The sequence below is a fragment of the Lagopus leucura genome, unplaced genomic scaffold (genome assembly GCF_019238085.1).
Source record: "Lagopus leucura isolate 7727_CA_CO unplaced genomic scaffold, USGS_WTPT01 Super-Scaffold_73, whole genome shotgun sequence".
Lineage (NCBI taxonomy): Eukaryota > Metazoa > Chordata > Aves > Galliformes > Phasianidae > Lagopus > Lagopus leucura.
The window spans coordinates 73,596,813-73,609,467 of NW_024962252.1; the positions used below are offsets into that span (position 1 = coordinate 73,596,813).

The following is a 12,655-nucleotide window of genomic DNA, read 5'->3' on the forward strand; positions in this document are numbered from 1 at the left end:
GATTCAACATCATCCTGCTCTGCTAGTTGCTGAATATTTTATACCATGGCTACAAATGCTCCATTTGTATTCAGTTTCTCTCTTTCGTCATATCTATTATAAACGAGTAGTGTCTGGGAACTCTCCCAGGGAAGATTTGCCTGGATGGCTATGGATATTTTATAGTCAAATTGTAAGAGTAAACCAGCTTTCAAGTTCTGTAGAGACGAGAAAAGGTAATAAAAGGGTTATTAAAAAAATAAATAAATGTCGGGGTTTTATATGGCTTCCTTTCATAATGACAGAGCTTCTGTTGGCTCCACGATGGAGCTGGAGCTTCTAGGAGAAGCTAAGAGATATCCTCTTACTGGCACTGCTTGCCAACGGGAGACATCTGATATGCTATGGCTGACTCAGTAGTGCTGGCATCTGGCTTGGTAGGACCAGGCTGACACTAGGTGAGCCAGGGGTAAGAGCTGTGTCCATATGCACTGGGGACAGGTGGCAATATGGGAAGTGAAATGGTCATGGCCCAGGCTGGTAAACACTTATCTTTACCTCCATATTGTCACAGGTGTGATACAGGTAGGAGACCAGGGTCTGTCTCTTCACTTGGCAGGAGGAGTCCTAGCAAGAAAGCCTCTATTTGAGGGCCAACTCCCCCCTTGTTCAAGTGGGGACTAAAAAGAAACGTGGCCACAAGCTAAAGAAGCTTGCTTTGCCATCAGGCAGCCTGCCACTTCCAGACTCTCAGGGGCCTTCAGCCAGCATGGACATCAAGACTGCCCCAAAATATCAAAAAGAATCCAAAAAATTACAGAATATCATGACTGGCCCTGAAGGAAGCTACAGAGCAGAGAGCAGATATGAGGGACTGAATTTCAAATTGCAGATGGATATATTGTGGGTTTCCCAGACCAATCCGCACCTTCAAAACCCAAGAGAAAAGAACTTCTCATTTCTTTTTCTCTCTATCTATTCAGTCTAATTTTTAAATAATTCATTCACTCCCGCTCAGCCTTAGCCATTCTGGAAAATCATCTCATGGTGTTAAACAGCCTATTTACCTCACAAATATTCACCAGCCCCTTTATGCAACAAGGGGGAAATGGGGACCAGGCAGGAACAATGGCATTGAATATAAGGGAATGATCAATTATAAAAGGCACCTGATGCTGATGAATATAAAACGATACTCAGTGGCTTTCCTAGGTCTTTGGTTTAACAATATCTTTGGCTCAGGGTAAGTCGTCGGTGAAGCAAATGAATAAAGAGTTAAAATACTAAAAGCCAAAAATCTGTAATGAATTGATTCCCCAGCACATCCAGTCCACACCACCTCTTGAGAAACCACAGGAATGCTGTCAAACAGCTGTCTTCCAATACAGAGCAAAAGCTAAGGGGCTTTTACTTTCCCAGTGAAATGAACTTGGAAATAGGGCACAGCTGCATTCTTAAAGGAGACAAAGAAAGAGGAGGTTGCTTTGTGCTCCTCCCTTCACATCTTCTTTCCCTGGCAGTCTCCCATGTTTCCCTGCTGGTCTGTGTCATCCTTGATTGCAGTCACAAAGATCTAATCCCTTTCAAAAATGCCAGGAGAAGACATGTGGGCATTAGTCAAGGAAGCCAACAGACCACAATGGAAAATGGCTGAGAAGAAGGGAATTTGCCATCCAGCATTAACAGCTGGACTCTGTCAGCTAAGAAAGCCCAGCAAACCTGGGAAAACTTGGTGTCAACCAGTGCCAATAGTTTTCTGCCAATGCCAGTGTGAAGACAGCATGGAGCAGATCATCTGCAGGAGAGATACAGGTGTGTGGAAACACCTCTGACCTAGCTGGACTTAGTGCAGAAAGCAAACCTGAGTCCGCACAGCAAAGACAGAGAAGGAGACCTGCTCTGTGAACCACTGCCCAACTACTTCAACCGGCATCCATGGGATCAGGTTTTCAGCCTAGCCCCCACTGAGAAAAGGTCTCAGATTTTGCAGCTTAACCTCTCTGCTGTGCCACATTGCACAGAGATGTGGTGGCTGGACTCAAGAGCATGTTTCCTTCCAATGACATCAATGGTGCTGAAGCAGAGAGCTGTTAATTAACCTCGTTTATTGAAGGGTGGACACATTCCTGCCTGGGCCTGCTTTTTCAGTCAGGCTCCAGTCCAGCAGGTGATTAATAACCTAGCGTGCTGTGGAAAGAGTACATCTATTATTCAAATTAATGAAATTATAATCAAGAGGTGACGAATTAGCAATTGCTCCTTGACTGGATATGGAAACTCATTAGTGTGCTGGGCGCTGCCGTGGCACTCACTGTACCAGTATGTACAGAGTATGGCTGGAGAGGAGGGAGTCAGGCAGAGCTGAGAGCCCCTTCTCACAATTCTGCCCTGGCACACACATCTGGAACACTCCAAAGTAGCTGCACCCACCACAGAGTCCCACAGAGTACCTCCATCTCCTCTCTGATGTCACACCACCTAGAGCAAGGTGGCTGTGGTCACAACAAGGAGAAACATGTGAACATAGCTGTGGTGTTTTTTCTTGTGGAGGGTAAGGAGCCATGTTCTAGAGGAAACATGGCAAGGAGTGATGGCTGGCTTCAAGATACCATTCCGAGGACAGCCTCACAACATGCTGGGTGCAGGCAAAGAATAACTCTCTGAGGACCATCCTGGTGCTCTGAGTACTGAGTGAGACTCTCAGCCACTCAGATTGTTGGCTGCAGTCATAGCTGGTGGAGCTGATGGGGAGGTCTTCCCCTTACACCCTGCACTAGGCCAGGGGAACCCATCCCCAGACAGTACTCACCGATGTGCTTGCCGTACATGTGGTAGTAGAAGGAGACACAGTAGTACTTGGCCGTGATGTTGTATAGTGGGCTGATCAGCCGGGCTTTGTCTCCTGTCACCCGGGGCCGAGAGGCCTCGATGAACATGTAATAACCTACACAAGGAGAGAAAAAGGTAGGGAAAGCCATTGCATCTTCCCCCCTGCAAGTAATGGGATGCCTGGGGCTGAGAGACTCCTCCTGATGCATGAGACGTGGCCTTGCTCTTCTCATCCCATTGGATCCCATCCAGAAACGTGCAGAAAGAGGATTGCAGAAAGGATTCAGTGTATCTGGCCTAAGCAGTGTTGTTTTGATCTAAAGAGAGCAATGCCAAAGTAGTTGCTACCAACCCAAGGAGGATCAGGTTAACTATTTTTTGACATCATTTTTGGTGCTAGGTCTGGCTGGTGTACTCAACAATAATGGGAAAAGCCACTTCCTTAGCTGGCCTTCAGGTATTTCCCTTTTCTTTTTTTTTTTTAATTTTTTGTGTTCAGAGTTGGGCTTGCATATGAATTTATTTTCCTCATTAGAGAAAGGGGAAAGCAATATCCAGCTAAATCTGGTGTGGGTCCTATCTCGTCAGATAGGATGAGAAATACACAACAGCAGCCTCCTCCAGTCCAGCTTGGGGCCCCCACTGGCACTCCCCCAGCCTCATCCCTCCTGCTGGTGCTTGGTATGGAGGAGAATTGCCCCATGGAGATCTTCTTTGAGGAAGCAGCTGGTTAAACCCAGCAGGGACATTTTCAGGTGTTAGAGACGTTCTCTTAATTGTTTATCCTTTTTCTGACTTCAAAACAAGCATCAAATGGGACAAGGACATTAGGCAGCAGGCAATTAGCTAGTAACAAGAACTAATGCTCACACTATTCCCTTAAACAAAGTTGTGGGTGTTTTAATTGTGTGTTTAATGCCAATCAGTAACATGCAAATTAACTGCCTGCTCCCTGCACCCTGTGCGGGGGAGAAGCATGTGTGCAGAAAGCAGATCAGCGCTCTGCCATCTCCCACAGCCTCAGGACCCTGATGCCTTGTGGCTTGCATCTCCCCCCAGAACTGAGCCAGAAGAAACCCAGAAGTGTGCCTACCCTCTGGCGTACCGCTGATGTCCGTGGGTGGCCCAGTGTTGACAGTACGCTTGGGGTTCTGGGTCAGGGCGTTCTGCCGTGTCCAGTCAAAGTTGTCCATCTTGTCTTGCACGAAGCCGCAGATCTTCTCATCCTCAAAGCGACAGGTGTTATCTGCAGGGAAGGACAGGGAGTGCCGCTTTTCAGACCTCCTCCTGGGGCTGCCTTGCTGCTTCAGGAGGGTATTCAGCACAGGTGAGCAGCCCCCAGCCTCAGGAGGAGGCTGAAAAGGTATATTTTCATGATGGCTACAATTAAAGAATGGTTAATCCAGGCTGACGGATGCAATTATCTGACAAAATAAAATACAGCTAACAGGACTTAAAAGAGATTCTGCTGGGAGGTCTAAGGGAGCTGATATAGAGGATGATAAAAAGAGTAACAGAGTGATGAAGGCAAGCAGGCCATGACAGCTTTTAAACCAGAACAGCCTGATGGTAGAATAATCTTCCCAGGAAAGAGGTAAACTTCACTCTGGTCTACGTATTAAATTAAACTATGGCACACATGAAAAAAACAGCTGTGGAGAAGAGGTCAGCTCAGTGCTATAAATGTGTAATTTAGCTAGAGCATATTCAATTTATACCAGCTCAGAGGTATATCTGCTATTGCAGCTTATGCGGGTTCTCCTAACAAAATGCATTACACTGGCAAAAGATTTTCATGTAGCATCAGCTACATGTGAAAAAGAGCTTGCTTATGCTACTACCACAAGCCAATCACAGCCTATGGCAATATGAGATGGGTGAAAAATCTTGTGTATAGACACAACCCAATGTGGACCTGCAGAGAATGGAGCAAATCAAACTTAACTAGAATTAAGATGGTCTTCTGTTGAACCTTTGTGGTGAAAACTAGTTTCTGAGCCTCAAAACCAAAGCCTTTCACTGCTGATACAGTTAGAGAAGAAGAGAAAGAATGAACAGAAAAGAAAGAAAAAACAAATCAAGATTAGCTATGAAAATTACTTTGTTTTTTTCAAATGTTTCCAGGAATGAAATCAGAGCTGGAGAATGAGATGAGAGAAGGATCTCAGAGCTCTCGAGTGGTGCAGACACAGCAAGCAGATCTCTTTACCTTCTGCCTTTACATTACAGCCAGGGGGGTATGCTATGAAACTGAACAATAAAGTAATTAAATTCATGAAAGAACACAAAGAAAAGAAAAACATGTTCTTTCTCAGGTTATGGAATGTCTTAGAAACTCATCCATGGCACGCTGAACTCAGTTATTTGTGGTTTCCCCCCCAGTTCCGGCTATCATGGACAGATGAGAAGCAGCCTGAACACCTACCTGCATTTGCTTTGTGCCATGGGAGGTTCCAGTTGAATATCAGGAAAAATTTCTTATTCAAAAGAGTGGTGAGGCAATGGCAGAGGCTGCCCAGGGAGGTGGCGCAGTCACCACCCCTGAAGATGTTAAAAAGCCATCTGGATGTGGCACTGAGGGATGTGGTTAGTGGACATGGTGGGGGTGGGTCTTCTCCAACCTTAATGATTCCATGATGAACGGACAGCATTTTGTCTCTGAGACGCTGCACCTATCTTCCAGCTTTAGCCAGCATCACCTCCTCCCATTTGGGAAACGAAACTGCTGTCTGCCATACAGACACCGACAGCCTGCAGCCCCATGCAGCAGGGCCATGGAGGCTCTCTTCTCCCTTCTTATGTGATTCTTACACCAAAGCAGTCAGGAAAAAGAATGTAGCCTCCTCCATAACCCACAGAATGGCTGGACACTATGCTGCAAGCAAGGGTTTGGTTTGTGGAGAAGGGCAGCTGGCTTTTCTTTTAGCTCAGCAGGAAACACTGCTTCTGTGAGCTGAGCACAGCCATAGGGAGCTCGACTGGGCTGGCCACTTAACTGCTGATTAACCCTGGCTAAGTGCTTTCCGTTCAATCCGCTCATTTCTAATTAGCATCCTAATCCAAATTAGCCACTGCTACACAGTGCAGTGCTGGGCACAGGGAGCTGGAGGAGGTGGCAGGAGCAGACAGGGCAGACACGTGTAGGGTCTGAGGCTGGGCAATAACATCGGCTAGGGGGTCTGCCAGCCCAGCACAAAATCCTTTTGCAATCATAGGAAACAATCAGGACGGGAAGGATTTGCATCTCTGATCCTATTGTGCTTGTGGACCTTTGGAGGAAAAAGCTAGCATTTTTCCCCAGCACAAAATTCCCTTAACTGGGAATATCAGACAGAAAACAGAGCTGAAAACTGTAGCACAAAGGCCTGCCAGGCAGCTGACTGAAAGGGAGCAAATCCCTGAAGAAAACAGCACAGAAACCAAAGAAGGAGGCTGAGGAGAAAGCCCAAGCTCAGGTGGAGACCAGAGAGAAGGTCAGTGCAGGGACAGAGAAAAACAGGGAGCTATGCAAGACAAGGGGACAGTATTCCTGTCTTACAGCTGAGGCCCAGCCCTGGTGGCTGAGAACTGCTGCATGAGAAGTCCATCACACCCTTGGGAACAGGAACGGAGAGCTTCAAGGCGGTAGGAAGGGGCTGCTCTTACTGCTAGAGCACAAGGCATGAGGTGCTGCAGACTCTCAGCTCTTTACATGCCAGAAAAGGGCCATGCCTCTGTCTTCACCTCTCATTCAGATGCAGCCAATTCCAGAAGATAGAGCTCCTAGCAGAGAGCACAGAATGGAGGAGGCTCCTGGGCATGGCACGACACAACCAGGCTTACATGTAACATCACTTGCCATGCGAGAGCAATCTACAGCATGCTGCTTCTGCCTTGCTTGGGATCTCAAGGCACTTTGGGACAACTAATGAACAAGGCTTTATAATATCTCCATGAAGCATCACCACTTTATACATCTCCTGCATTACACACGGTGAAACAGATGCACTAAAACAGACACATCTAAGGTCACAGCAGGCAGTGTCAAAGATGGAAGCAGAACCCTGGTGTTCTGACTGCTGGTTGCTTGGTTTAAAGCAAACCACAGGAAGGCAGAAGCTCTGCTGCTCCTCTGAGTTGGAAGTGGAGGTGCTCACGATAACTCAGGTATATTCAGAGAGTTAGGAAACAGCCAGCGTGTCACCTCTGGGTGATTATCATCAGGCTGACTGAGAGAAACCTATCTGATCCAGCTGCAAAGCAAACCTTTAAGTGACCCACTGCGTCTCAGAGGCTACAGCAGTGATCTGACTGCTGACCTCGGCTGTGTGAAGCAAACCTTCTTTCAGACTCGCACCATCTGCCAGGGATCCTGGCTCAGCACTGTGGAGCAAAGGAACCTTCCTGATTAAAAATTAAACAGTGGCTTTAAATATTGAACACAGAAGTTGTTCTCTGGATTGTTAGAGGCGAGGTGGAAGTAGCAGGGGAGCTGGTTCCTCAAGGGCTGGAGTTAGTGCTGTCTTCACCAAACAGATTTCCTTGGCAGGCTTTGCAGTGGCAGCAGCTCAAAGTGCAGAGATGTTTGCTCCTGGTTATAGACACCTCCCTGCATTCCCAGAGGTGAGACCCTCAGCCATGCCTATTAGCATTTCTTGTTGCTTCACCTCCTCGAGAAACATAATGGAGGTTTTCATTTCAAGTCCTCAGGGGTAAGCAATCCCTGGCCTTGAAATTCTAGCTGCCAAATGAATGCATACAAAAAAATAATAAGATGATCCTAGCTGCAGACTACAGGTGAATAGCAGATGATGAACATTCAAATAAAATTGCCTTCGTCATTTAGCTGTGCTGTGACAGCTGAAACTGGCTTGGAGCACAGGGGACCATGATCTGAGCCTCAGCTCTGTTACAGACCCGCAGTGTGACCTACAGCCCATCACCAGAGATCACTTTCTCCACCTAGAAGATGAAGAAAATGCAAACTGGATTCTGACCTCGAAGTACTCTGGGATTTAAGACACACGTAACAAATTTTTCCATAAGTTTCTAAATCATTTCTACATTTCTAACCAGCAATGGAAGAAAGCTTTACAGTACACTAGCTGGTTGGGTCATATTGGAGCACCATCTGCTTTAATATCCCCATCTATGATACTGGGATAATATGGCCCAATCACATTTTCCATCCTGTCATGAGGAATTAGTGGCAGTCACCTGCTTTAAGATCTGGGATGGGCACAGATTTGAGGAATCCAATTCTAAACACTGGGATCACATCCTGTTCCCACATGTTCATGCTGAGTCAGCAAGTTCAGATCCCTCTGTGCTATGAGGCATTTAGAGAGACAGGACACACAAGCACTGGATGGTGAGCAATGAGACAGGTTAATCTACAACAACCTGCAGCCGATCACCACCCACCGTACATGTCCACCATCCAGAAACATTTTAGCTCCATCACAGCCAGATTGCGGATACATAAGGAATAATATGTTTTTTAATTCTCCTATCACCGAGGTTGCGAGGCTGCATCTGCTAGAACCAGGGAAACCAAACCATACAATGCGAATAAGATGGAAAAGTTTTGGGAGCAACACTGCAGGGTTGGGTTGGAAAGTGAACGTCATATCCAAATGAAATAGCAGAGTAAAAGTAAGAAGGACAGAACAGATTCCCCTGGAGTTTAATCATAACATTAAGATGATCAGCTGTCCTAGGAGATATTTAAAATACTACCTTACCTTATACTACTCAAAGAGAGACTTTTAAGATAAATCCTGGTTTCCAGAATAAGATTAACTGGTTTTTAAGAGTCAGTCTTACTGCTAATTCCTAAATAAGTGAAATATTCAATATCTTTTGTTCACTCCCTGTGCTTTCAGTTTCCCTTTGCTTTATAATCTCAGCACCTGGCTCAGTAACCATAGCACATGCATGCCTGCCCCAATGTCATTAACATCTTATTAGGCTGGGAGAGAAAATGCATGAAGAAATAATTGTATTAAGTGACTCTCAGAGTTTGTAAATTAATCACCATTGTGCATGCCCTTGGATCAGGCTGCCAGAGGCATTAATCATCCAATCTTTGCCTTTCACTTGAGAGCTCTCAATGTTTGTTCCCAGAATTTGGCTGGGCAGCCTAGCGTGAGGATACCTTTGCAATCACAACACTTTTTTTCTGGAGGTGGTGGTAGCAAGGGAAGTGGGGGTAAAAAGAGGTAGGAGTAGGGATTTCCATGCTGCTGAACTGAGAGGCTTGGAAGCAAGTTGTGGCCCAGAGACAGAGCTATGAGGCTTTGGGCTCACATTTGCAAAGGGCTCGTGTTTGCAATGGCAACAGGCCTGAAAGGAAGGGAGATCTCTGAAAGCAAGAGTGGTGGCTGAAGTTATAAGGCAGTCAATCTCAAGGTGTGAACTCAGAGGCAGGACCCTGATGGCTGGCTCAGCGGTTCCAATTTTCAGCTCAGTCTGGATAAATCATAACAAGGAGAACTCAAGTGCTGGTTTTACTGCATGAAAATACAGGTGTGGCTGAGTTCTCTGATGTAGGCAAATTTCATTTTGGTCTCAGTGAAGCTGCCAAAGCAATCCCAGGTGAGCAATCTGAAGGCTCAGCTTATAAAGGCTCCGAGGAGACTGACACAATTAAGACTGAAGTTGCCCTGTCATTACCAGAGATACATGTGGTGTAAAAGCAAGTGGCAAAAAGCCAGATTTTATCACTTTCCCCTGTGAGCCAGAATGCTCACCTCCTCCAGCAAGGGAGAGATGCACCCTGGAGTGGGTCCCTGGCAATATGTTCGTTGTTTCCTGGTGGAAATCAGCCCAATGGACCAGTGAGTTCTCTTTGGAGAATGTTTAAAGAGGATCAAACAGTGGGGAAGAGGAAAGAAAAAGGAATCAGGAGTCATAGATACAAAATCCCACTGCCTCTCTGAGAAACTCCTGTTACCAGATAAGACGTGATAAACCTAATCATCCTCGGAGTGTGAATCTGCACACACGAATGCTTGATGGCTGCCTTAACAAGATAACCCTGTGCTCCAGTTCCTGCTTGTTGCCCAGTCCTGGCTTCTCCTTCCCACTGGTATCCTGCAGTGCAGCAGTAACACTTGCCTGCCCACATGCAGAGTGCTACCTAAGAAGACTGAGCGGTGTTTCAGCTTTTTTGATTTTTACTTAGCAGTTGAAAACAGGAAAAAAGAAACATCCACATGGAACCAGCCTGCTCTCTGTGGATCACCAGCAAGCAGTTTGCCCATCTCTGCCCAAGAGCTTTGCCTGGGCTCATATCCAACAACTGAAGCAAAGGGACTTTGTTTCATACCTTGGAGATTAGCATGCTAGAAATCCTCTTTTATGGACATTATCATGTTCTTCACTAAGAACATCATTGTGGGATGCTGTGTATTGTGATCTCAAAATCAAGAGGAACTCTGGGTGCTCAGAAAAGATGGGTCTACATCTAGATGTTAGGATGACTGGATGATAGCAGGAATGACTGGAAGATAAATGAGAAAGCAAATAGTGATGACACCAGAGGGGAAGAAGAAAGGAACTGTGCTCATGGAATTTGTAAGCAGAACCAGATCTGAGCTCGAGATTGCTCCACACCAGCCTGTAGAGGTGTCAAGAAGAATATGAGGGTTATACATTCCTTAAATAGAGATATTTTGGAGAACTTTCAATAATCTTCTCAGTAGATGCAAATTGCTAATAGTAGAGGGAAGGTGGGCTCAATGTCACAACCTACTCAGTCACAGAGATATCAGGTTTAAGTGGGAGGCATGTCTCTGGCATATATCTCCCGATGATAACTCAAGGTACAAAAAATGGCATTACTTAATGAAATTATTAATAGTCTATGCAATCGCAAGCTCTTTGGGGGAAAATACTTTGTTAAGTTAGTGCTGTTTTCCAGTTTGGCTGATCTCCTGCAGCACTTGACTAACAAGCATTACAATCAAAACATAAATACAAAGGTCTTGTTGCTTACCTGTTGGGCTGGGATAGTTGATTGCTGGAAAAGGAAATAGAAAAACAACACATCACAAATCATAATCAAAGTCTGAAAATAAAACAAGCACATCAAGAAAGGTCAGAGTTGTACAAATCTCTTAGCAGCATCCCTGCAAAACAGCACTGCTCAGTGTTTGCCTCGGTGATAGAATAAGCTGCTGACTCACTGATCCGAACAGCAACAGATCTTAATAATGGGTGATCCTGGAACTGCACAGGGAATCCCTTTGGGCTTTCTGAGCAGTTTCTTTCTGAAAGCAGTCACTGGGAGATACAGCTTGATATCTAAGAGGGGCATCAGTGTCACTTTCCAGGTCAAGAAAGTTGTGAGATCATGCAAACACAGGTGGAAGGAGCTCTGTACTTCATGCTAAAATACAGGGTCCAGACTCCTAATGGGAGTGAAGGAATCATAAGGTTGTGAGAATGGATGAGCTGGGAGCTGTCTGGATGCTGGAAAAAGAAGCATGGTCAACGTCTGTCAATTGGATGATCTGAGATTCAGGATGTTGGGCAGCGCTACAGGTTTATTATGGCTAGTTGGGAAATGAACTGTGCATTCAGCTCTGGAAACAATGAAGTTCCTTGAAATCTTCTTGCTTTTATGGGCATGTGGCTAATATGCAGAATTCACTGGCTGTTCTCTGAAATATGTCACTGAGCCACAGGTAGCAGTGGGGTTTTGGGCTCCCACAGAGAGGAGAGTGTGTTGGAGCTGCTGGGTAAAAAATGAGTTGAGACTGACCATAGTAGGTCTCTGTATAATGCTCTGCATTGATGGTAGCAGCCAAAAAATGGCCAAATATGACAGTACCATGCCATCAAAACTCTACGCATCTGAGAGATACACCCAAGGTTTGCAGGAGACAACATCTACACATGCCCATATCCATTGGCATGACCCATAGCTGGCAGCTCAGACTTGCTCTCATAGCCAGGACAGAGGAGGAGACACCTACGTTCCATGTACCGGATGATGCGAGCAGCCATATCGCCAGCCCCAAAGCTGGTGATAGGTGTCAAGCGAACTTCGTAGCTCTGAGGCACCTTCAGGTTGGGCAGGATGTGCTCCAGCAACAGGCCCTTCTCCATTTTCTGCACAGGAATGAAGGTTTGGATGATGTTTCGTTGAGCCAGCTGCATGAAAAGAGAATCCACAGTGTCATGAAAATCCTGAAATTAGAAACCAGAGAGATCATATTCACTATCTAACACCTTGCTTTTTCCCTTCCTATATAGGCAAGTATGCCTGCTTTGTCAGTGAGACTGTCATGTAGAACTGGCTAAAAATTCCCTTCTCTGGCACAGAACAGTGATCAGGAGCCTGAGCTTTCACTGAAAAAAAGCTTTCAGGTCCTCCTGATTAGGGGGATGACTTGAAATATGGACCTGGAGCAATTCCATGTCAAGACCAGTGGCTCCAAGATGGGAGAAATAAACCTGATTGACTTGCATCAGTGCACCAAGGTCCTGTGCTCATTGCAGCACGGCATTTTGCCAAGACCCCCTTGAGTTCACAATCACTGCTGCAAAATTAATTCATTTGCTGTCTGTATCCTGTGGCATTTCATTTGGTGCCTTGCTGGAACTTACCTACCAGCTATGCTTCCTCAGCACCCTTCCATGGGATCTGCCCTTCAAGCCTAGCCATTACTACTGCTTCAGACCAGGGTAAGGTGTCTTGTGTAAGTCAGGGATCCTCTGCAGTCACCCACAGGCTCCCTCTTTCTCTAAATTCCACTGAAGATGCAAACCATACTACCTGAACCATACCAGCTGAACAGAGTTTCATACACTAAGGCATCAGGGAAGCTTCAAGAAAGCGACTGGAAAAATATCGTTGTCA

General features: G+C 45.8%; 1 protein-coding gene across 1 annotated transcript in view; it reads right to left on the reverse strand.

Annotated features, from left to right (window-relative positions):
- MDGA1 (MAM domain containing glycosylphosphatidylinositol anchor 1) overlaps positions 1-12,655 on the reverse strand; it is a 114,727-nt gene that overhangs the window by 12,947 nt on the left and 89,125 nt on the right. Inside the window, exons 11-14 of the mRNA XM_042874835.1 lie at positions 11,769-11,946; positions 10,787-10,810; positions 3,902-4,054; positions 2,789-2,923 (exon numbers count right to left, since the gene is read on the reverse strand). Coding sequence (XP_042730769.1) covers positions 2,789-2,923; positions 3,902-4,054; positions 10,787-10,810; positions 11,769-11,946 — 490 coding nt within the window. The remainder of the gene's footprint in view (positions 1-2,788; positions 2,924-3,901; positions 4,055-10,786; positions 10,811-11,768; positions 11,947-12,655) is intronic.